At 45.5% G+C, this 22,889-nt stretch overlaps 1 protein-coding gene across 1 annotated transcript in view; it reads left to right on the top strand.

Moving 5' to 3' along the window:
* MICAL3 (microtubule associated monooxygenase, calponin and LIM domain containing 3) overlaps nucleotides 1-22,889 on the top strand; it is a 242,634-nt gene that overhangs the window by 107,055 nt on the left and 112,690 nt on the right. Inside the window, exons 13-20 of the mRNA XM_074938661.1 lie at nucleotides 1,097-1,293; nucleotides 8,459-8,571; nucleotides 9,168-9,230; nucleotides 10,103-10,276; nucleotides 11,509-11,583; nucleotides 17,310-17,408; nucleotides 19,545-19,601; nucleotides 21,790-21,903. Coding sequence (XP_074794762.1) covers nucleotides 1,097-1,293; nucleotides 8,459-8,571; nucleotides 9,168-9,230; nucleotides 10,103-10,276; nucleotides 11,509-11,583; nucleotides 17,310-17,408; nucleotides 19,545-19,601; nucleotides 21,790-21,903 — 892 coding nt within the window. The remainder of the gene's footprint in view (nucleotides 1-1,096; nucleotides 1,294-8,458; nucleotides 8,572-9,167; nucleotides 9,231-10,102; nucleotides 10,277-11,508; nucleotides 11,584-17,309; nucleotides 17,409-19,544; nucleotides 19,602-21,789; nucleotides 21,904-22,889) is intronic.

The raw sequence follows: 22,889 nt of genomic DNA on the forward strand, positions 1-22,889 counted from the left end.
ATCCGAGAGGAGGGGTCTCCTGGTCTGAATAGACACAGTGTAGGGAAGATTGCACTCCTGCTGCTTGTGCAGTAACCTGTTCTGTGAATAAGTGGGAGAAGCCATTCCAGCTAGTAGTGTGGGGAGCAATATTAAAAAAGTGCACAAATCCTAGAATGGGAAAATATTGGCAAGGCAGAAGTTCCATAATGAAGACTGTGGCCTAGTGGGTGGAGTGCTGGACTGTGATTCAGGAGACCTGGGTTCTGCTCTGCTCTGCTACTGGACTGCTGGGTGACTTTGGGCAAGTCACTTCCCCTCCCTCTACCTCAGTTTCCCCATCTGTAAATAGGGGATTATGATATGGGCCTCCTTTGTAAAGGGCTTGGAGATCTATTCATGAGAAGTGCTATATAAAAGGTAGGTGATATTATTATAATGAAAGTCTGAAATGATTTCAGGTTTGCCATGGGACATTATTAAAGATAAATACTGTAATGCAACATGCTGAAGGTGTATTTAAAAGAAATGTAAAGCAAGCAAAGTAACTATGTAAATATTCCATTCTGTCGGTCGCTGGTTAGAATTCTATACTCAGTCTGAGGCACCATGTTTAAAAAGCCTTACAAATTGGGCAGAAGTGGAAGTACAGCAATGACTATTGTAAAAGTGTAGGAAAATCGCACTGGAGAGGGAAAGATGTGAGATCTGTATATGGATCAATCAAGAGAAATGGTGATCTGAAGGACAACTTGATGTGCTTCCAAGTAACAGGGGAATGGGAATCTGCCTCTTCAGAGAATACTGCAGCAAAGAGGGAAGTGAAGATGTAATAATAATCAAAGCAAAAAATCCTCTATGAAGAGAAGTTTAGGTCGTCTTTAGAGATAATAAGGCAGGGCAGTGAATGGACAAAAGAATGCATCTGTTTCACAGTTCATCATTAACAGGCAGAGTAACATAATCACCGTAACATGAAAAGTATGATGGCAGAATTATTGAAAGAAGGGGGGCACTCTGCAGTTTCAATGTTGCCGCTGGAGAGGACTGTCTCTGAAAATATTTTTAGAAGACTAGCCCTGCTTACCTCAATGCTTTTCTCTTCTCCCCCTTGTAGAGACTTTGATTCTCTGGATGAACGTAATGTGGAGAAGAATAACCAGCTGGCATTTGACATTGCTGAAAAGGAGTTTGGAATCTCTCCTATCATGACTGGAAAGGACATGGCATCTGTTGGGGAGCCAGACAAGTTGTCCATGGTGATGTACCTCACACAGTTCTATGAGATGTTCAAGGATTCCATTCCTTCCAGTGGTAAGGGACTCGGAACAAGTGTGTTAGATTTGGTGATGGTGGCAGTATTCATGTTCTTCTGTGCATCGTGTCCCTACCACGATGTCCACTTCCAGTGCGCATGTGCCTTCGATTGAAGACCTTTGGCAGCAGTGCTCATTTGGTCTAGACATGCACCCTAGCTACACTCATGCCTCACACCAAGAGTTGCAACAGACAAAGCATTCTCAGTTCTTTCTCAACCACTTTGGCCAGAGACGGAGTGTTCGTAATGCTCACGGTTATCTGCCTACTCATGACTAAGGCTGTGAGTCTGTCACGGAAGTCACTGATTCCGTGACTTCTGCAGTGGCCGGTGGTGGCTCAGCGGCTACCCGAGCCGGGCAGGCCCTGGGCCAGCAGCAGCAGTTTGGGTGTGTGGGAGAGGGCTCAGGCTGGGGTGGGGCTCCCTGGCATGGCCCTGAAGCTTCTCCTAGGTGGAGGGACCTGGGGGCTCTGGTTCCCAGCCAATGGGAGCTGTGCAGCCAGCATTTGTGGGGGGAGCAGTGCACGGAGCCTCCTGGCCCCTCCGCTGTCTAGGAGCTGCAGCAACACGCAGAGGTGGGTAGGGAGTCTGCCAACCCCCCGCCCCTCCCCAGCACCAACGGGGGTCCCTGGCCGTGCACCACTTCCCCCTCCCCAGTACCCGTGGTGCCCCCACCCAAGTTTTAGTTAGGGGTATATAGTAAATTTTTGTTTACTGCCCGTGACCTGTCCGTGACTTTTATTAAAAATACCCATGACTAAAACGTAGGCTTACTCGTGACTATTTAATCTTTTATTTTTCTAATTGTAGTTGTTGTTTTTTTAATTCTTTATTTAGTTGGTATGTTTTTTGGGGGGGGGGGGGGAGGGATTCCTTTTTCCTGTTTGGCTGAGGCTTTTGCCTCCTACCTCCACCCCCACCCTCTGTGTAGGGTAATCCCCCCCCACTTCTCCGTTTGAAGAAGACTGTTTTTATCTACATTCCCAGGCTTCAAATGTCTCACTTGCCAGGAGTCCTTCCCAGTTAATGACAGCCATTCCTGCTGTACCCACTGCCTCAGGGCGCGTGCCCTCAAAGTGCAAAATCTGTATGAGTTTTAAGGGCCACCCTGAGAGATAGGGAGATTAAACTTTGTTTCCTTATGATGAAGTACTCCTTTTGTCCAGCTTTGGATCCAGGCCCAGAGACCCCCCCACCTCGTACAGCAGCCTCCAAATAGTCATAGTGCCCCATCAGCCTCGGGGAGACTTGCAAGCAGCATGGAAAAGATTTCCACCAAGAGGAGTTCTAAGTCTACTCAGAAAGAATATACTTTTAAGAGATCCACTGTATCAAAGACTCTGCACCCCTCAGAGATTTCTGTGAAGGCTTCAAGCAGTCTCAGTACCAAGAGCTCTAAAAATCAGTCCTCAAGCTTGTCTAAATCACATGGTATCTACTGATCAGTACTGAAGCTTTTGGTACCATTGAAACATGAACAAGCTGGTAAAGATTCCAGGGAAACTGCACTAAAGAATTCATTACCTTCTGCAGCATTGACAGCATCTTTGATACCTCAACTGACAGTCCAGCATGTTGGTGCCTTGTGCACCTTCCTTGGTACTGAAGGCCTCTGTCTGCAGCCCACCAGGTTCCCACACAACTGCACCCAGTACCACAGAAGTTCAGGTTTTCCAGGGATTTGTTTGTCTCCGATCAACTGGAGTCTCCTTTACTGAGCTTAGTCAGACCCCAAATACCACTGCTGTCTCTGGTACTTTGCTATCACTGGTACTTCCTGATTCCCTGGTGCCCATGCTTACAGCGAGACAAATTTACGACTCTTTCATCTACTCCTCCATTTGATTATGCAGATAAGAGCTCTTCAGGCTCTTGCATTTCTGTTCGGGACTCTCCTAATTACCTGCCTAGACCACCGTCTCCTGAACCTGCTCCATCAAGGGATACATCAAGGCTGTAATGATCTTGGCCTGTCAGCACCCTTCTTGGTATAATCAGGGGAATGCCAGCGTCAGCGCTGTCAGATTCTGTCCATTCCCCCACAGCAGTCCCCACACAGGAGGAGATGTTTGAGGAGCAAGAAAGGAGAGCTAATGAGCAGGCTACCCCACAGACAAATATTTCCTCCTCCTCCCTGGATGAAGTTATTGTTTTGCCCACTCCATTTATGGTAGATGACTTCAAACAATTTCAGGATTTGATGAAGAGTGTGGCAGGCACTCTTCATATCCCATTGGAAGAAGTCCAAGAGACTCAGCATAAGTTGCTGGACATTCTTCACACAACATCTTCAGTTACAGGTAGTTAGGACCTTGTTAGAAACTGCCAAGGCCAATTGGCAGATCCCCACCACAGCCAAGCTAAGAGGGCAGACACAAAGTAGTACATTCTGAATCTCTAGCTGTAATTATTATTTTCCCATCCTGCCCCAACTCCCTAGTTATGGATACAGTAAATGTACACAACAGACAATACCATTCCAAGACTATACCACTTGATAAAGACCAAAAGCTCTTAGATCTTTTTGGTCAAAAGACACTTATTTGCCACCTTGCAATTCAGAATTGCTAATTACCAGGTGATTCTGGCACCATAATCATATTAACTGTTTAAAATTTAATTCTTTATTGAACACCTCCCACAAGAGCAGAGGGAACAATTTCAGGCCCTCATTGCAGAGGGACAGCTTCTTGCAAGGACAACTTTGCAAACTTCTGCTGATCCTTTTGACACAGCAGCCTGCTCTGTCTCCACAGTTGTAGTCATGCATTGAGCCCTGTGGGTACAGTCCACAGGTTTTCCGCACAAAGTCCAGAACACACAAAGGACCTACCCTTCGGTCTCAGATTATTCAGTGAATCCACTGCTGGCTCCCTATATTCGCTGAAGGACACCAGGGCAATCCTTTGTTCGCTGGGAGTGTGTACTCCTGCAAATAAGCAGAGATTTAGTCTCTCTCAAACTCAGAGATCCTGCCCAGCCCAGTTTCCCACCTACCATAGAGCATCGGCGCCACTTAAAAAGTAACTCAGAATGCAGAGAGGAAAGTTCTCCATCACTGCACCTGGATCAACACAGCAGACGTCATCTACAAAGTGTTTGTTTTGATGCCTCGGTCAAGAGCCACCTATGCTCCTATGATCTGTATCTGATGTTGTACCACCCTGCCCACTGCATCCGCCCAATTTTGGGGGATCATCTCTTCCATTTCTGCAACTCATGGGAGCAGATTACCTTTGACAGATGAGTCTTGGAGGTTTACATTGGCTACTGGATCCATTTTCACTCCATATCTCCCTACAACCCTCCTTTTCCATCTCTTTTCACGACGCATCTCACAAGCTGCTCTTAAGACAAAAGGCTCTCTCCCTCCTCCACTTAGGACCCATGGAACCAGTTCCCACTCAGTACAGAGGACGCGGATTTTACTTCAAGTACTTCCTCATTTCCAAAAAGAAGGACAAGTGGAGGCCAATTATAGATCTCAGGATGCTGAATACCTTTGTCAAGATACAGAAATTCAAGATGGTAACGCTCACAGCTATTGTTCCATCCCTGGAGCTGGGAGAATATTTTGCAACCTTGACCTTCAAGATACATACCTTCATGTCACAATGTGTCCCGCTCGCAAGAGATTCCTATGATTTGTCATACATCAGGACCACTGTCAGTACAGAGGCCTTCACTGCCTGTAGAGAGTTGACAGAAGTTATGTTGGTAGCTAGTTGCCATACAGCTTCACTAATGGGGAGTAATTGTCTTCCCGTACCTGGACAATTGGCTTTTAAAACGGCATTTCTACATGGAAATTCAAACAGTGACAAAGGGGCTATGTCTCTTTCACATACTCAGCCTTCAGCTCAATACTGCAAAGTCTTGTCTCCTACCTCTACAGCAGATGGAGTTTATAGAGGCCACTCTCAGTGCCATGGCATCCAGATCCTACCTGCCAGGAAGCAGATTTCTTAGTCTGATGCATTTAATTGCACAACTTCAAGTGGTCCCACAGGCTACCACCAGATCATGCCTGTAGCTCTTTGGGCACATGGCACCATGTACCTTCATCACTTTACACCCCCTTTTACAACCACACTGCTTCTAAGCCTGGCTCAGGACAGTTTTTATGCCTGCAACAGAGATGGTCTGAACAAATTACTGTCTATTCCGAGTCGTGCACTAATCTCTCTCAACTAGTGGAAGAATCCAGACAGTGTGCTCAGAGGTTCCTTTCAACCATCCTCCTTCCACTGTCACGTAGACCTTTTTGCCATCACTGTCAACCAGAAACATGCGGAGTTCTGCTCTAATGGAGGTTTTGTTTGCTTGCCATTATCTGGAAGACAACTTTCTCCTCTCTCAGCTGAGAAGTCTTCTATATACCTTCATTCCAATGCTGCTAATTCTCAGAATTCTAAACAAGATCAGACAGGACATAGCCACGGTAATCTTGATCACACCTATCTGGCCAGGACAGGTGGGGTTTCCTTACCTACTTTTACCTCTCTTTCCAACTGACCATCAATCTACTGCTCACACCCTGCCTTTTCACTCAGGATTTGAGGAACGTTTGTCCCTCACAACTTGAACATTCTCAGTGATTCAGGGACAGGTTCCTGGATGGCTCTCGGAGTTAGAACTCTCCTGTTCCAGAGTGGTTCAAGAAGTCCTGTTGAACAGTAGAAAGGAATTCACCAGGAACACTTACCTTCAGAAATGGAGAAGATATTACCGTTGGTGTATTTGCTGTCTGCTCTCTCGTGTTAACTCTCCTATTTCAGAGGTTCTAGAATACCTTTTCACTCTGAAGCAAAGAGGTCTCTTTTTTTTTTTTTTTTTTTTTTTTTTGAGCTCCATCAATGTTCACCTGGCAGCTGTCACAGCATTGTATTCTCCTCTGGAAGGTTTCTCAGTACTTGCTGACACTGCAACTTCCAGATTCATCAGTGAGTTATTCAAACTCTTCCCAAATGTTTGAGAGCCCAGTCCAACTTGGGACTTGAATCTAGTTCTTAATTCGCTGATGAAACCTCTCTTTGATCCACTACCTACTTGTACCCTTTTATACCTTTCCATGAAAACCACCTTTTTAGTGGCAATTACCTCTTCTAGAAGAGTTGGTGAATTAGGGGATTTAATGGTTGACCCTCTTCCACACACAACTGCTTTCTTTAGGGATAAGGTATCCTTCTAACCACACCTGCAGTTCTTATCCATAGTTGTCTTGGACCTTGATATCAATCGCACAATTCATCTGCTGGCTTTCTACCCTAAATCTCATCAGACTAGGGAAGATTTTGCCCCTTACCCCCTGGATGTTAGGAGAGTACTAGCATATTATTTGGACAGGACTAAATTTTTTGTTTCTCTGAGGCTATTTGTGTCTATTGTGGACAGAGTAAAGGAACGCTGCTGTCTACCCAGAGACTTTCTAAGTGGGTTTTGGATTGCATCCTCTCCTGTTCTGCAGCTTGTAGTGTGCTGTGCCCTCCTAGGCTCATAGCTCATTCTACCAGCTCTCACTCCACATCTGTTGCCCTACTGAAAGAGGTTCCAGTAACGGAAATCTGCAGAGCTGCTACATGGGCTTCAAGTCACACTTTTTCAAGACACTGTGCCTTAGCATGTGTTCCAGAGACATGCACTACCTTCAGTTCTGCAAACAGTTCTAGACTGGATTCTGAAGATCCCACATCCTTCAGAGGGTAGTCGCTTCAAGCAAAGCACCCATGTGGACACTACTCAAAGAAGGAGGTTCATCAAGACGTCCCCGTGGGTGCTCCACTATCCGTCGTCCTTCCCTTCTGCTTTGGAGTCCTGTTTTCATGGGACTGAGTGGTAGAGAAGGGACTGAGTGTGGTTTGTCCATCACAGCCCTATATATCCCTGGTATGGAGCATGAGGATAGCTAAGGCACATGCCAGGACCAAACAAGCACTGCTGCCAAAAATCTCCAGTCGAAGGTGCATGGGGCACATCCGCACTTTAAGTGGAGCATTCATAGAGACCTGCATCTCAAAAATCCTCAGTTACTGCACAAAGTGAGTAACCTCTCCTAGTCTGCTTTCCTCCTACAAGAACTCACGCTAGTTACTCTGGGTATGTCTACACTGCAGCTGGGACTGTGCCTCCCAGCCTGGATAGACACACTCATGCTGTCTCCACTTGAGCTAGCATGCTAAGAATAGCAATGCAGATGTGGCACAGGTGGTGGCTCGGGCTAGCCACCCAAGTCGAAGCCCACCCGACCTCCTGGCTCCAAGCTCAGATGCCTAACCTGAGCCATCGCCCATATCACAACCTCCGCTCTGTTCTTTATAGCGTGCAAGCATGAATGGATTCTGGCTACCTGGGCGACCAGCTGCAGTGTAGACGTACCCTTTTTGAGGCCATATCATAAAAATTGCTGTCTTCCTTGGTGCTAACAGGCACCCTTCTAGCAGCATTAGGAACCAGTGCAAGGGTTTAATAAGCACAAACTGAGCTACCATCTCACCCATGAAAAGGCAGACAACAGGTCTGTGTGTAAAAAGCTTGCACGGGTGCTGCTTTTGTTGTGCCTGGTAGGTGGATGAACAGGGCTTCAGCCTCGGACTATCAGTCCAGCGTCTTTCACTGGTACTAAACTCACTTCATAATTATTAAACAACTTCCTTGCTCTCTTGCTGCTGCTGAGGGTTGCTCTGTCGTTGCTAGTGTGAAGGTCCTAGCCAGCAGTCATTTAGTAGTTAATTTTAGAAGCTCTGACAGAGCTTTATATTTATTGTTACAATGCCTGGACTTTGTATATAACTCCAGGTTAGTGGAAAGAAGGCCTGAAAGGTCGTATTTTTGTTAACTAGAACGGAAAGATGCAGTCATGTAGCTTAAGTCTGAATTTGACCTACTTAAACTCTAAAACTATTTTGCGTACTTAGAAAACCTGGGAGGAAAAAAATGCATTTGCCAAGTGGAAAAGGACAAAACTATTCAGAAAGATATTGATTTTGAAGTTCCTAACAGCATTTTATATGGAGAGTGTTGTTAAAAACAAAAACAACAAAAAAAAAACCCCAGTTCATGCTAAAGAACGAATGAGTCCCTTCTTAATTGTTTCTTGGCTATTGTTAATAACTACACAGAGGTTTCTGTGCATTCACTGGTTCTACTTGTTTCCGTTCACAGAGACTCTGGATCTGAATGCAGAAGAGAAAGCTGCGCTAATTGCCAGTACCAAGTCTCCAATCTCTTTTCTTAGCAAACTAGGGCAGAGCATCTCCCGAAAACGAACTCCAAAGGTAGCCATACCCTACTAAGTATACTTTAACCCTGAGAACACTAGAATTTGGCAGGCTGACAGCCAAATAAGTGCTAAGAAGCGTGCGTGCGAGAGAGAGAGTAAGTAAAGTGGTTCTAGACTTGTTGGCATTGTACATCTCATTGTACATGAGCCCTTTAATTGCAGCACTAAATTCAGAATGGGTGCTTTCATATAATGAAACGCTATATTCTTAACATTACAGTATTACTCAGGGACTTTGGGTTGGGGAGAAGGGTGAAAAATAGAAAGTATGATTATTCTAGTGATAGGATGAGGGTTATTCTGTTCAGTTGGCTTAGGTCCAAAGTATTTTTTGTACTGTGAAATACCTGTTGTTTCTCCTGTTGACTCATTGAAAAGCTCCAAGAATGATAAGCTGTATTTCAGATAAGAGGCTTGGCTCCCTAAATGAGGACCAAAGACTACGGGGAACCACCTTTCCTACAAATGGGAAATGAGCATAGAGAATCCGCCAGCAATAATTCAAATGTTTGTGTAATGCACTGATGGGATTCATTATGAGCCAAAGAGTTTAAAAAAAACCCACCCTATCTAGTTTTTCTCCCATTGCAGGATAAAAAGGAGAAGGAACTGGATGGTGCAGGAAAGAGGAGAAAGACCAGCCAGTCAGAGGACGTAAGTATTATAGTAGGGAAAATGCCTGGGGGAAAGAGCGTGTGATAGATTCCCTATTTCCACGCCCAACTCCTTGTATTTTTAGGAGGTTCCTTTCTTCATGCTCTTTCCCTGGATGTTCCATCTTCTCCCCAGATATTCCACTCAAACAGAACCTTATGTGAGATTTTTTTATTTTTTTTTAAGTTGAAATCAATTCCTGCTCAGAGTTTATGCTTTGTGTCATGTACTGAGCCAGCTACATCAGAGACTTACTAAATAAATAAGTTTGCAATGTGCTGATGTTGTCAGAAAATCCCTTTCATCCTGCTTTCTTGAAACACACACTAATCATTTTGGTTGGGGTGCTGAGGAGTAGCACTGTCAGATGCTAAGCTGGTATGGGGGTGTCAGCAATTCCACCCAGGTAAAAGGTAGAACTTGGATTTGCATGGGCATGAAGCTGGCTGCAGAGTCAGTGTATAAGGCACATGTACTATGTCGCGCATGGCACACCTACAGTTAAGAGTGTGAGTGTGTGTGTGTGTGTGTGTGTGTGTCCAGATAGGAACTGCTGAGCTGAGGGCTGCCACCTGGGGTTCTCAGTGAGTGCTTGAAGCAGCTCATTGTCTTATGTTCACAGGCCCATGAGAGCTTCTCAGCTGTGGGTCTCCTCAGTGGTACAGTGTAGCAATGAAATATGAAGCAAGAGGGTGCAGGTAGATGGAGAGGAATTTGGTGAGCAGAAGGGCTGACTAGAAGAAAGAACATGAGCTTGGAAGTGTGGGTTAATGGATTTGGGTTCTGCTCTGTTGAATTGCAGAAGCCTTCTTTAAAAGAAAAGACCCATTTGGAAAGCTTCTATTTAATCTTTAGTTTATACTGGTTATTAGGAGGAAGCCCCCCGAAGCTATAGGGAGGAGAGGCCCACACTTGTGAGCGCCCTGACAGAGAGGAGAATTGATGCTGCCATCGGGAACCAGAACAAAGTGAAGTCCATGGCAACCCAGCTGCTGGCCAAATTCGAGGAGAATGCACCAGTGCAGTCCACAGGCTTACGGAGACAGGTAGGAGATGGTTTATACCTTTATATCCTTGGGCCTACTCCAACAAGCTCTCACCCAAATTTGGATAGTAGAACCCTTTTGTTTTGAAGAAGATGAGGAATATCACAGAGGCTGGGACAGTAAAATGATCCACTCTTTAAGACTGAACTCTGGTTTTGCACTTTCACCCAGAGTGCACTCTTGTAATTGAGAGTAAAGGCTAGATGGAAGAGGAAGACTCCAAGACATTTAGAGCCAGATTTCTGAGGGTATTTAGGCACCTAAAAATGCAGACAGGCACCTAATAGGATTTTCATAGACACCTAAATGCCTGTCTCCCATTGATTTTCAATGTGAGATAGTTGCTTTTGAAAATACAGTAGGTGCCTGTTGCATCTTTAAAGCCTAAGTATCTTCAAAAATCTGGCCTTCATGCTAACTTTAGCCCCAATCTGGCCCTCACTTACATGGATTTAGTGTTTATGAATTGAAACAAGAAGAACACATCCTGTTGTGCTATTATTCTGTCTCAGAGGTTGAGAAGAGTTTTTCAGTAGGGAATGGTTTGTTGGATTCCCAATTCCAGAAAGACAGTACTGCTTTGTAATATAAAACCACCCCCATCTCCATATATACACCATTTTCCATGCTGCTTTCAACTAGAAGAGAATGAGACTGGAGGAACTGAGCTTTTTCCCAGTGAATTCTGTAATGATTGTTCCTTGCAGTGTGTCCTGCTAGGCCACAGAATGGAGATTCCCCATGGTCATTGCTCTTAAACCATGCCACCCAGTGCTTTTTGCTTGGGAAAACCTGGACCTGATCAACTGGGAGTTGCCATTACAGCCAGACCTCCTGTTTCATTCCCTGTGATACTTCCTGCTTGGACATAGGATAGAGCTGTTTAAGTGGTGGCCTTTACTTTGTTCTTCCCCAGTTAGATAATGTTTCCTTTGTCACTGTACTGAACAGGAGAAACACTGAAAATCTGGGGGGAGATGCTACAAAAATATTAATATATCCCATTTTTATTTTGCTTGATTTGTTCTTTAAATTTTACTTGATAATTAATTCTTCCCCACCCCCATTTTTTCTTCCAAATGTCTGTCTGTCTATCTGTGTCTGTCTGTCTGATGTCCCCCCACTCCTTTGTTGCTTTCTTTGAGTGCCTTTCGGTATTTTATTTTGTTCCTCCGGGATCCCATCCTGCTTTCCCTATGACCTATGTGTAACAGCCTGTCCTGCCTTATCAGGAACGTGTTCACAACCAGCTATCCTGCAGACAGCGAGAGCAAGGCCGCCTTGCTCCCATACCTCAGTGGAAACAGGTAAACCAATAAAATGAATGTGATGTAACATCCACACAAGATCTCACCTACCCAGTGCTTCCTTTCTTTACTGACCCTTCTTTGGCACCACGGTGCAAAGTTCTTTGTTCTAAAATACTGAAGAATAGTGAGTGAGGTTGAGATCTCTCTCTAGGAGTGGCTTAATGTTTTAAGAGGTGTTGGTCATAATTTATCTCTCTGCTTCACCACCATCCATTTCAACTTATTTGCTCAGGCCTTCAATGGATATTTTAGCAGGAATTTTTCCATCAAATGTAGCCTAGTATGGACTTCCAAAGTAGAATACTGCCTACGTGAAATAGGTGCAGTGTCTCAAACATGTCTGAGTAGCCATTTGAAAAAAATATATATACCCAAGTGATTCTATCAGCAACTAGAGTTGAGTGAATCAAACCTACGCGACCACTGGAGTTCTTCCTTAGCAGCAGGGAGTAAAATTTGCTACCTGATGATTTCTCTTCTGAGTATCCAGACTTGCTATTCCTACAGTGCATTTGATCTGCTTTGCAGTTTCAGGAGACCTCAATCACTGTGGTGGGGTTCGTTGGTCTTCCCAGTGATATTGCATCCAGATCTGAAAAGAGTCTTAATTCTCAAACAGTGCATAGAAACTGTAATAAGCCAGTGTTCCTGGCCTCCCTTCCATCTCCAGAGCATGGCAGACTTCTGTCTGACTGAGAATTTGAAAAAACTTTGGACTTTCAGTCACAGGGTGGGTCAGAAGAGGAAGCCTGGATACTTGGAAAAGAAAAATCACCAGATATCAAATTCTACCTCCTCTCTTATGTAGCCTGGCTCGCTATCCTTGTAGTGGGGGTTCTTACAGCAGTGAAATCCAAAGGATAGTCTTTTACAATTCCTTACTTGCAAACAGGCAGAGTTACTCATTGCAGCCCTGTTTTCCAGTAAAAGTAACCTCATTGCCTCTGTGAGGGTAGTCATAAAAGTGTGGTTTTGATAGCAGCGCTCAGAGAAAGGGATTTACCTCTGTCTGTTTCTAGTCACAATGTAATGAAAACGCACTTTTGAGACAGGAGGAAGAAGAGAACACCGGTTTGGCTCACTTCCTCCAAGTCTGTGGATTCATGGTGAACTCTATTAAAAAATAAGAACAAAAATAAAAGCTTACCCCCAACTCAAATAATCCAGCATTTTGGAGTCATGTACCATGGTCAAAACCACGCTGCGCCAGGCTTCTCTTCAAAGAAGGAGAACCAAATAAAGGATATTATACACTATGGGAAAATCTGCTAAGAGCCTCTACCGGCATGTCTACACTTACCTCCGGAGCGATCGATCCAGTGGGGGTTGATTTATCACGTATAGTGATAATGCGATAAATCAACTGCCAAGCGCTCTCCTGTCAACTCCGGTACTCCACCAGAGCAAGAAGCATAGGTGGAGTTGTCGGTGGAGCGTCAGCAGTTGACCCACCGCAGTGAAGTCACCGCGGTAAGTAGATCTAAGTACGTCAACTTCAGCTACATTATTCATGTAGCTGAAGTTGCGTAACTTAGATCGATTTTCTCCCCGCCACCCCCCCCAACCCCAGTGTAGACCAAGCCTATCTTTCACAGTGTTAGTAAGCCTGGTCAGTGTGCTGGTATGTAGAGATCTCCTGACTCTGTGCTTGCTTCCATGATTCCTGCTATCCTTCCCTCAAAAGGTCACGTTCACCTCCACTGAAAAAAGAGCTCTCCCTTTTTAAGGCCTCTCTTTTCTAGTTCTGTGGTCAACCAAGAGCAGTTTCAGACCCCCAGTGAGGTAACTGGACAGGATCATCATTAGTATGGATTCCAGCCTTTGGGAATCTTTCACATAACCTGGTACAGGAGAGTGAGTCTCAGGAAGAAGTGAAGAAGAACATAAACTGGGTACAGCTCCATGCCATTAGATTAGCCTTGTTGTGTTACACAACCAAATAAAGCTGGGTCCGAATTGCGCCATTTGCCTTTCTCAAGAGATGAAGGTGAAGATTTGTATTTTAGCACTTGAATGAGATTTTGAGTCCCTACAACCCTAAGGCACTTTCCCTGCCTTCTGAATTTTAACCACCAAGACACTGGATTTTACCCTTTATACAGGGAAGGATAAGTGAGGTCTGGTCATACTGAGAGATTCAGATAAGAGTGGCTTATCCTTACCCTGTTTTTTTTGTGGCTGAGCAGGGGAGGCCACACTGCCTTTGCACCAGACAGGCGGGGATTCTGAGTGAGGCAAGTGAGAGAGCCTTAGTGAGAGTGAGTCTGCACTAGGGAATTAAAAAAACAAACCAAATAAAAACCATTGTTACCATTTGTGCAGCTGAACTGGTGTTGGTGCCGAAGGTAGCCCAGGGGTAAGCTGTCATGTAGTTCAAGTCTTTGGCTGGACCTGTTTTTGCCGTTGACTATTAAAACTGTTTTTCAATAGATTTAAGTAACGTAGGAGTAGTCAGAGTGTGGTCAACAAAACTAACTAGTGTAGACACTGCCCCTGAGGCCCCTCCTGGATTAGGTGCTCAACTTTTGCTGGCCTTTTCTTGTATAGTCTTCATAGTGTCCTGGTGGGAAGATTCAGCTTTTGTGTTGGATTTTGTTGTGTTTTCCATGCTGGGTAATTGAGGTGGAGAGGGACAACAGGAACTTGGCAAAATCTTCAGGGCATAGCTGGGTCAAAGAGCATATCTCTGCAGTGTCTCCTTCCCTAGGCCAGCCATTCCCTCTGTCCCCAACTTCTGGAGTAAAGTGACCCAGTTGCCTGTTTGAACGCCAATAGCCCATGGACTGCTTTTGCAGGAGAGTTCTCTCTGGGGTGACTTGGGAGATCAAAGAGTAGCTGTTGGCACTCTGCAGTCAGCTGCTGTGGTGGCTGAGGCATTGGCCATCAGAAGGCCAGCTGGATCCCTCCATGATGTTCAGTAGCCATCTTGCAGGCGTTTCTGTTGTGGGAAGCTGTCTCTGAAACAGCACTTGGACCTGCTGCTGAGATATCCTGCTGCTGGTAGAGAGGAACGGCAAGAGCAGGTAGCTGACAGATGGTTACACTATTGCTGGAGCTGCGCTCTGGGGCATTGCTGGGAACTCCAGCTGAGGTGCTATTTCCTCTGCCACAGGTTCCATACTGAGTTTGAGGCCAAATTTCCAGCAGCTGGTGCTAGAGCTGCTATTTGGAATAATGCTTCTGCTGATGGGCTTGTTCGAGGAGACTGTGCTTCCTAGAACGCGCTGCTCATGAATCTAGAAGAGGCAGAATTTTTCGTGTGGCACTCTTGCAGAGGGGCTCACACATGGCATCTCTTTGTACTTGACTCTGCACAGAAAGGCGCATCTCAGGCAGAGGGGACAAATCTGAGGGCAAAGTAGGATTCTTGTAACTGAGGGAAGATGGGTGATCTAGTGCCCTTACCAATTGGCAGAGTAAACTGAAGAATCTTCCAGAATAGTGAACCAGTCCCCATCTCACTGACTGGTAGGTCTGGTCCTGCATCCTGAAGTTATAAGACAGGAAAACCTACTGCAGGAACAGTGGGAGTGGATGCAAGAGAGAAAACCAGGCAATAGGAGATGGTCTGAATCGTTGATAGAAAAGCTGCATCTTCCCTGGGCTGTGACCTACTCATGTCTTTCAGGGGGACCACATTAGCAGTACGCATACTGCAGCGTAAGGCCAGAATTCGGCTCTGCTCTGTGGTTGACAGACCTTGTTGGCCAGCAGTGTCAACCAGGTTGAGATGCATGATGTTTCTTTGTTAGAAAAAAGACAGGACCCTGAGGAAGAGGGGAGTTCTGGCCAAGGCTGTTCTGAAGCAAATTTTATTTTTCTTTGTTACTGTGTCTTGGAGTTCATCCTTTATAACTATCATACACGATCAGACCCTCCTCCCTACCCCTCCCTGTGGCATTATTGGCACGTTAATTACTAGTAGCAGAGCTGGTGGTGTTGCCATATGACTTGATTTAGTGTATCTAACACTTACATTTCTGTTGAAATCTGATGCCTATGTCTTTTTCCCTTTCCAAGCCATCTTTGCCTTTGTATACTCAGAAATGCATCCTGCTGGAGGACTGGACGCATTCCTGTTCCACTTTATGGATTCTGTCTGGTGCCATTGTGTGATTATTTTGCTACTTAGCAGGGGACACATACACAACCTTTCCCTCCAGATGTGAAAATTCACAAGTTAGGTGTTACTGATACTTTTTTGGGCAGGGCCCCTATTTCGGATGTACTTGGGAAGGTAGCCACAAGGAAGGTGGGAAACTAGGAGATCTAAAAAGGGGTACATAGGGAGACCGTATAAAACAAGAATGTGCTCTGTCATGTAAAACCAAGGTGAAAACGGTATTTCTTAAAAAAAATTAGTATGAAATGAAGCGCACCAGAGAAATGAAGGAAAGAGACATGCATTTATGTCATGTTCAGATTAGCCAATTTACTTCTACATCTTAATTCCTGCACTTCACTATATTGTTTTCTGTTCGGCACCCCAGAGCTTTATTAATTTATGTGGGGCCGGGACTGGGGGAGTTGAAGATGAGAGCAGAATGTTGTTACTGGTAGGACTTGAATCATGTTGCTGCTGAACATTGGGCATATGTAATTAGGCGAACAGGATGGATATTGTTAAGCATTCCATGGCAGTCTGGAGAAAAGGAGATGATCTGTGCTTTATAGAGCACAGTCGTACACTTCTTTGCAGCCTCACCACTAGGTGGTGGTGAGGCTGTAAAGCAAAGATATTGATTATTGACAGTGAATAGCATGTTTAGTGGCTGCCCTTAGAAGTATCTGCCAGACTGACCTTTGATAACTACAGGTCTTGAATCTCAGTGGAAGGCTTAAAGCTGTCTGCTCCAGAACAAATAGTGGCTCTAGGTCAGGGGTGGGCAAACTACGGCCCATGAGCCAGATCTGGCCTGGCAGCTGTTTTTAATCTGGCCCTCGAGCTCATGCTGGGGAGCGGAGTCTGGGGCTTGCCCCACTCTAGCGCTCCAGCTGGGGAGCAGGGTTGGGGGCCACTTTGGACGGCTCCTGGAAACAGCAGCATGTCCCCCCTCTGGCTCCTACATGTTGGGGCAACCAGGGGGTTCTGCTTCACACACTGCCCCTGCTCCAAGCGCCCCCCCGCAGCTCCCATTGGCCGGGAGCAGCAGAGACGTCTGGCCTCACCTCTGCATAAGAGCCAGGGTGGGAGCTGATTATGTCACTGCTTCCGGGAGCCACTTGAGATAAGCGCTGCCGAGAGCCTGCACCGCTGAGCCACCCCACTGCACCCCTGCCCCAGCCCTGCTCCCCTCCCACCCTCTGAACCCTTTGGTCCCAGCCCAGAGCACCCTCCTACACCCCATACCCCCAGCTGGAACCTGCACCCCACTCCCCCAGCCCAGAGCCCCCTCCCGCAACCTGAACTCTTCATTTCTGGCTCCACCTCAGAGTCTGCACCCCCAGCCAGAGCCCTCACCCCCACCCCAATTTCGTGAGCATTCATGGCCCGCCATACAATTTCTATATCCAGGTGTGGCCCTCGGGCCAAAAAGTTTGCTCACCCCTGTGCTAGGTTATTTGAAAGAGGTGGGATTGGGGGTCAGGGTCCCGCAGAAGATGCACTTCTGAGACTGCGCCCTGCCTTGCCAAAGACAATTGTAATGTTCCCTTTAGTTTTTTTATTATTTATTTATTTATTTATTATTGCTCTTTCTTTTCCCACCCTGTTTTAAATAAAGCTGAGAAATAAGGAGCGTTCAAGAACCTGCCCTAAAAAAGTGATCACGCTCTCTCCTTCCTCTTCTCCACCTTCCTCTCCAGGGTATCCCAGCCAGCAGGTGATTCACTCTGCATGCTCTCTCCTCTTCCTTCCTGCTTGCACAGGTTGCTAAATCAATGACTAAATGTCTCCGCTGTTTATAAATTTTCTTTACCCACATGGGTGGGCCTTCTTGGACCTCCTAGGTTAATAGCACAACTAGACACTGAATACAGCATATCAAAAATCTATCCTAATACTAACTTTTGCACAGTAGAGATTTTGGGCATTTTAATTTAGGCTTGTTTTTTGTACAGCAGTCATTTCCAATTTTGCGTTGCAGAGGAGAGTTTCAAAATGCAAAATGTTAGGGCCAGATTCTGCCTTTAAATGCATATCCACAACTCCCATTGCAGTCATGAGATATGTATGTTCATGTCTGAGGGAAGAATCTGACCCATTATTACCCTTGGGTTGTTCACCATTCCTAGGCAGTTTCTCCAGAAGAGAGGCTTGTCTGGCTGGAGCAGGATGGGGAATAAAGTTGGGTAGTCATCTGCCTGTATTTGAGGCTGCCACTTTCCTGCCCTTCTAGTAGTCCTCTCTCCATCCCCATTCCTCATTTAAACCTCATTTCCCTCCTGGGTCTTGGGAGCCTTTTTCTGGGGCTCTTGTATGAGGTACTTTTATGATTGTTAACGTGGCAGGCATTTGTGCAGCTTACTCCTCTCCTGCTCCTTCCAGCAGCTTGAGTTCAATGTGTCTGAATACACATTTGTAGTACAGATAGAGCAGTTACACTTACACTGGGTACAGGTTATAAAAGCTGCACCTCGAAGAACAGACACATGGATTTGTTGGCCTTCTGGTTAAATATATCTAAAAATGTTGAGACACATTTTGTCCTTTGTCAGCTCATATATGGATGGTACTTCTTTGAGTTGTATTTTTTTTTAAGTCTCCTCCCTTTCCTAATGTGAGGAGCATATGGATTCAACTCTGTGATTCCCTAACATTTTGATGGGAACCGTAAAGCTAAATTCTGAAAAATTTGTTTCTGTGGGTCAGCTTAATTCCCTTGTACACCTGAAAATTGAGAGAAGACTTGCGTTTTGTGTGCTGCAGCAATTAGACATAGCAGAATGAGCAAAGGGCAGATATTTGAGTCTGAACTGTGACTTTTCATGACCACTATGATCTGTAAATCAGATCTTTAGCATAATAGTGACATGTAGCACTTGCAGAGCACTCTGATTCTTAAAGCACTTTAAAGGCATTATCTGATCATCTCTGTGAGATAGGCAAGTATTACCTCCATCTTACAGATGGGAAAACCGAGACAGAGAGGTGGTGACTTGCTTAGTCCATGGACAGTCTCTTTTTCTAAGTAGGGAAATTGACTCCGAGTGCTATGCTTAGTTCGTACCTTTCTGAATAAAACACTGAGTCTTTCAGTCTTAAGTCTTCTCTACTCATCACCTCCTCCAAATGTCTGGTCCCTCCTGTGTGGCTTGCTCATTTAAGCCTTGACAGCTGGCTACTGCTGGAACCAGCTAAGGATTTACTACCTTCTCCCTTCCATCCTCTAGGAGCCATTTTTTAAATACATCTCTTTGCTCAAGCAAAATTGGAAAACTCTCTCTGCTTCCTCCCTTTGGTCTGAATGCGGTTTACCCCCTTGTTTATAGGATAACGCAGATATGAATACCCAATTTGGGGATTTGGTTTTGAGGGCAATAGCTTTCACTCAAAATATCCTCTCTTCCTGAGGTTGTCTTGGCCCCTGCAATGCTTTGTTTCACTCTAGCCTGCATCCTTCTTAACCTGCTACCTTTTGAAAACTCTCTATGCTTCTAACACATTAATTCTGCTACCTCTCCTTTTAAACTTTCCGTCTGATCTAATATCACTGTGTGTGAGATGTACTGAGTGTTCTTATTATCTTCCCCATGGTAATGCCAGTTCTTTGGGTAGTAATGTATACTTGTTAATTGACCTAATATCGACCTGTGTGTACTGATTCACCCGCCACACTTCTTCTCTAAAGATCTAAGTGATTGATGGGACAGTTTTAAAAATTCTAGTTCTTAACACCACAGTGTCCCTGCATGATGGTCTCTTTTCTGCCTGCATTGTAGGATAAATCAAATGGAACATGTCCAGAGTGAGAACTTGGATTGTGGTTGTTTTAAAGCTCATCCTTTATTGCCCACAGACAAACAGGGAGCCTGGTGCTGACCCCCCTGGGGAGCAGAGTCCCAGACAGGAAAGGGTAAAAGCATGAGCAAATGGCATGGATGGTGATGACACACATGCAGTGGTGGGGTGTGTGCAATATTCAAGGGCAGTGTTGTGTGGGGAGGGGGAAGCACAGTTATCTCTGGAATGCTGTTAACACACTGGAGCTGCTGAAAATGTTAGGAATGATTATTTTTGTAGGGTGTTTGCATAAATACTTGCTTAACAAGCATTCACCGACGCTGACTGTTTGCTCTTTGCTTTTATTTTGCTGTAGATCAGCTCTAGCTCCCCCCATTCTTCTCTCTCTCTCTCTCTCTCTCTCTCTCTCTCTCTCACCTCTTTTTAATAAAGTGTGCTGTGGCTGTCACAGAATAGGAAGGGTTACGTTTTGGGTCCACTCACCAGCACTGGTTGCATTGTTTCCATGGCTGCTTTCTGATTCATTAAACAGCTGGCATTCCAACCTGCCTTCTGAATGCCAGGTTGCAAGGGCGGGGGTTTACTGCAGAGACTAGGAAGCCTTCTTCCTAATGAAATGTTCTGCTGTCAATGGGAAGGGTGAAAGGAGATTTAAAGTATGTGAGGAAGGGGGACTACACAGTTGAAAGATCTGGGTTCAGATTAACCAATTAACTGCCTCTTGAAGTTGATAAGTTAAATAATAACTGGGAGTCAGCAGCAAACTGCCATGACTTCCAAAGTACGTCCCTTTCAGCAGTCTCATGCACCTGTCAGGTGGGTGGCATGTTTTTGGACTGCCAGCAGAAGCTTAACAAGCTTGTCTGCAGCAACACAGGAACCCCCAGTTTTGTAACAGGCTCTAGTTTTACTTCTGATAAAATGGTATAGTAAGAGGGAGTGAATTGGGCTGACAAGCAGCTTAAAATAGAAAAGGAGTGAGACTGGTTACTGTGTTTAAATGGGAAAAGAGCACAATCGGTAACTGGCTGTGGGCACAGTTGTGTGCTCTCTTATCATAGTTGTAGGCAGTGTAGTTGTAGCCGTGTGGGTCCCAGGATATTAGAGAGACAAGGTGGATGAGGTAATGTCTTTTATTGGTCTCAAAATCTTCTCTCTCTCACCAACAGAAGTTGGTCTAATAAAATATATTACCTCACCCACCTTGTCTGCCTGTTGTCATAGCGCGTTTCATCTGGCAGACAGCATAGTCATCTGTTTGGGATTTTCTCAACAGCCTGAGCCTACTGTAGGTAGCATACAGATGTTTATACTTCCCATTCAGTTCATTCCCCCAAGCAAAGTAACTTACTGGGAACTTCATGATACTCTGGGTTACTGCCCCATCCACCTAGATAGAAGTACATACACGTGGATGTGTTGGCCATCCCTAGTGGGCATTTTTCAGTATCACAAGAGCTCACTGTACAACCAATTAGCAAGATCAGTTCAAGCAGTGCCAAGGACTAGAATAGCCAGGGGGGTGGCATGTGAGAGTTGCGGCCTGTGGCCAGAGCTGTGTTGGAGGATGAAGTGCAATAGGAGGGGTTAGTGTAGTGGAGGTGCTGGGGCAAGAGTGGGAAGCTTGCATAATGCTTTGCATTATACCTGACTCTAGCCAGCGCTGCCGAGTTCCTTTGTTTTCATAAGCCCTACATTCACCTAACTTTCTATATCCCAGTATTTTAAAGGCGCCTAGGAAGGCATTGCTGGGAGTTTAGCTCATCCTCTCCCAGAACTGAACTGCGCTACCCCAAAATGAGTGTTTCTGTGCACAAAGTGTGAGGAGTACAAACAGTCGTGTCTAGGTCTGGAAATCTGAGTAAAGAAAATCCTTTAAACAAAAGAACTGGGGTGAGGTAAGTGCCAACGACGGAGCTGCTATGGGACCATAGCCAGGCCTATTGGTTCGTGGTGAACTTACCTTGGATGGGAATGCCGGACAGAAGCTGTGCACTGGCTTGGTTTTGTCTGCAGACAGTGAGTTGTGAATGACTGTCTAATTCAGCTGTTCCTCCCTAGCCTCGAGAGGCTGAATCCAGAGCTTTGCTAGTGCAGAATTGCAGTACGTATTGGGTCTCAATTGGAAGGGAGATGAAGGAGTCTTCATCTGGGACACCTTCTTGCTTTGCTCTTCTGTATGTGGGCTTTCATGCCTTTTGCCTGGCATTGGCCTTGTTGTGAGCTTTGCTTCTGTTCCTTTTTTGGGGTTGTTTTTCTCCTCTCTTTGTTTATTTCTTCCCCTGTTCCTTATCCCACAGAGATCTCCTCGTTTTTTTTCTGGTGACCAAGTGCCTGAGCAAGCACTGAATGTTGAGCAGAGGGCATGCCAACTGGCTGCCCTCCTGGAGCCGAGGCTGACAATCAGGCATCAGGTGACTACTGCCCGCTCTGGCAGTCTGTATCTGTTTGTAAGAGAATGGGGTAAGGGGTGACGGCTGGGGTCAGCGGGATAGAAGTGTGCACTGACTGTTACTTTACACCACCACATTAAAGACACCATAATCAGCTCTTGTTTCGAACAGTTTTTTACTCCACTTCTTTCCCTGTCAATTCTTCTCTCTTCTTACTTATTGAAGTAAGTAAGCATAGCATGTGCAGTTTCATAAAGTAAAATACAATTGACAAGGATGATCAATGCCCAAGCTTCAGGGCACGTGCTGGTCACTAGCTCGGCTCAAGTCATGCAATGGTCCTCTGCTAGTACAGAGAGAATTGCTGGGACATGCCATCCACTTGCTTTTGGGGGTGGGAACATTCACATTTCCTTTTTCAGGCACTAATCCATGGCCCTTCGGGGAGCCAGTTTTGTATCTGTGCTTCTAGTAGTACTGTTTCTAGCAGTAAAAATGGCAGCTTGTGCAGTTTCTCTCTGCTTCTACCACAAACTTTTAAAGTTATTTTTCTCCTCTCACCCACCTGTCTTCTCTGACCTGTGGGATCCTGCCACTTTGGACAGTAGCTTCTCTGGTCTCCAGCCTCCCCCCATACACACCACCATCCCAACAACAGCGCATACACAGTCACACCTTTTTGGCAGGTAGGAAGCTTTTTGGGGGCAAATGCCATCTGCTTCTGCAGAATCTAGGCTTTCTTTTTTAATCCGTTTTCTAGCACCTATAGATGTGAACTGACTTCCCAAACATGAGCTGAGTATAAGATGATCCAGTGGTGTCGTCTTAGGCCTATAAACAGCTCCAGGGCTTCTGCTGCTGGTCACATCTTTCCCAAGCTGCCTCAGAGTGAAATTTGCAAGAATCGGGTGAATTTCAGACTGCTGCTCCTTGGGGAAGCTGTCAGCAGCAGCAGAAGCAACCATTGCAGAGGAAGATTCAAACTGTGGCTGGGACAGTTGGAAATC

Source organism: Natator depressus, chromosome 1 (assembly GCF_965152275.1).
Source record: "Natator depressus isolate rNatDep1 chromosome 1, rNatDep2.hap1, whole genome shotgun sequence".
In the NCBI taxonomy this organism is placed as follows: Eukaryota; Metazoa; Chordata; order Testudines; family Cheloniidae; genus Natator; species Natator depressus.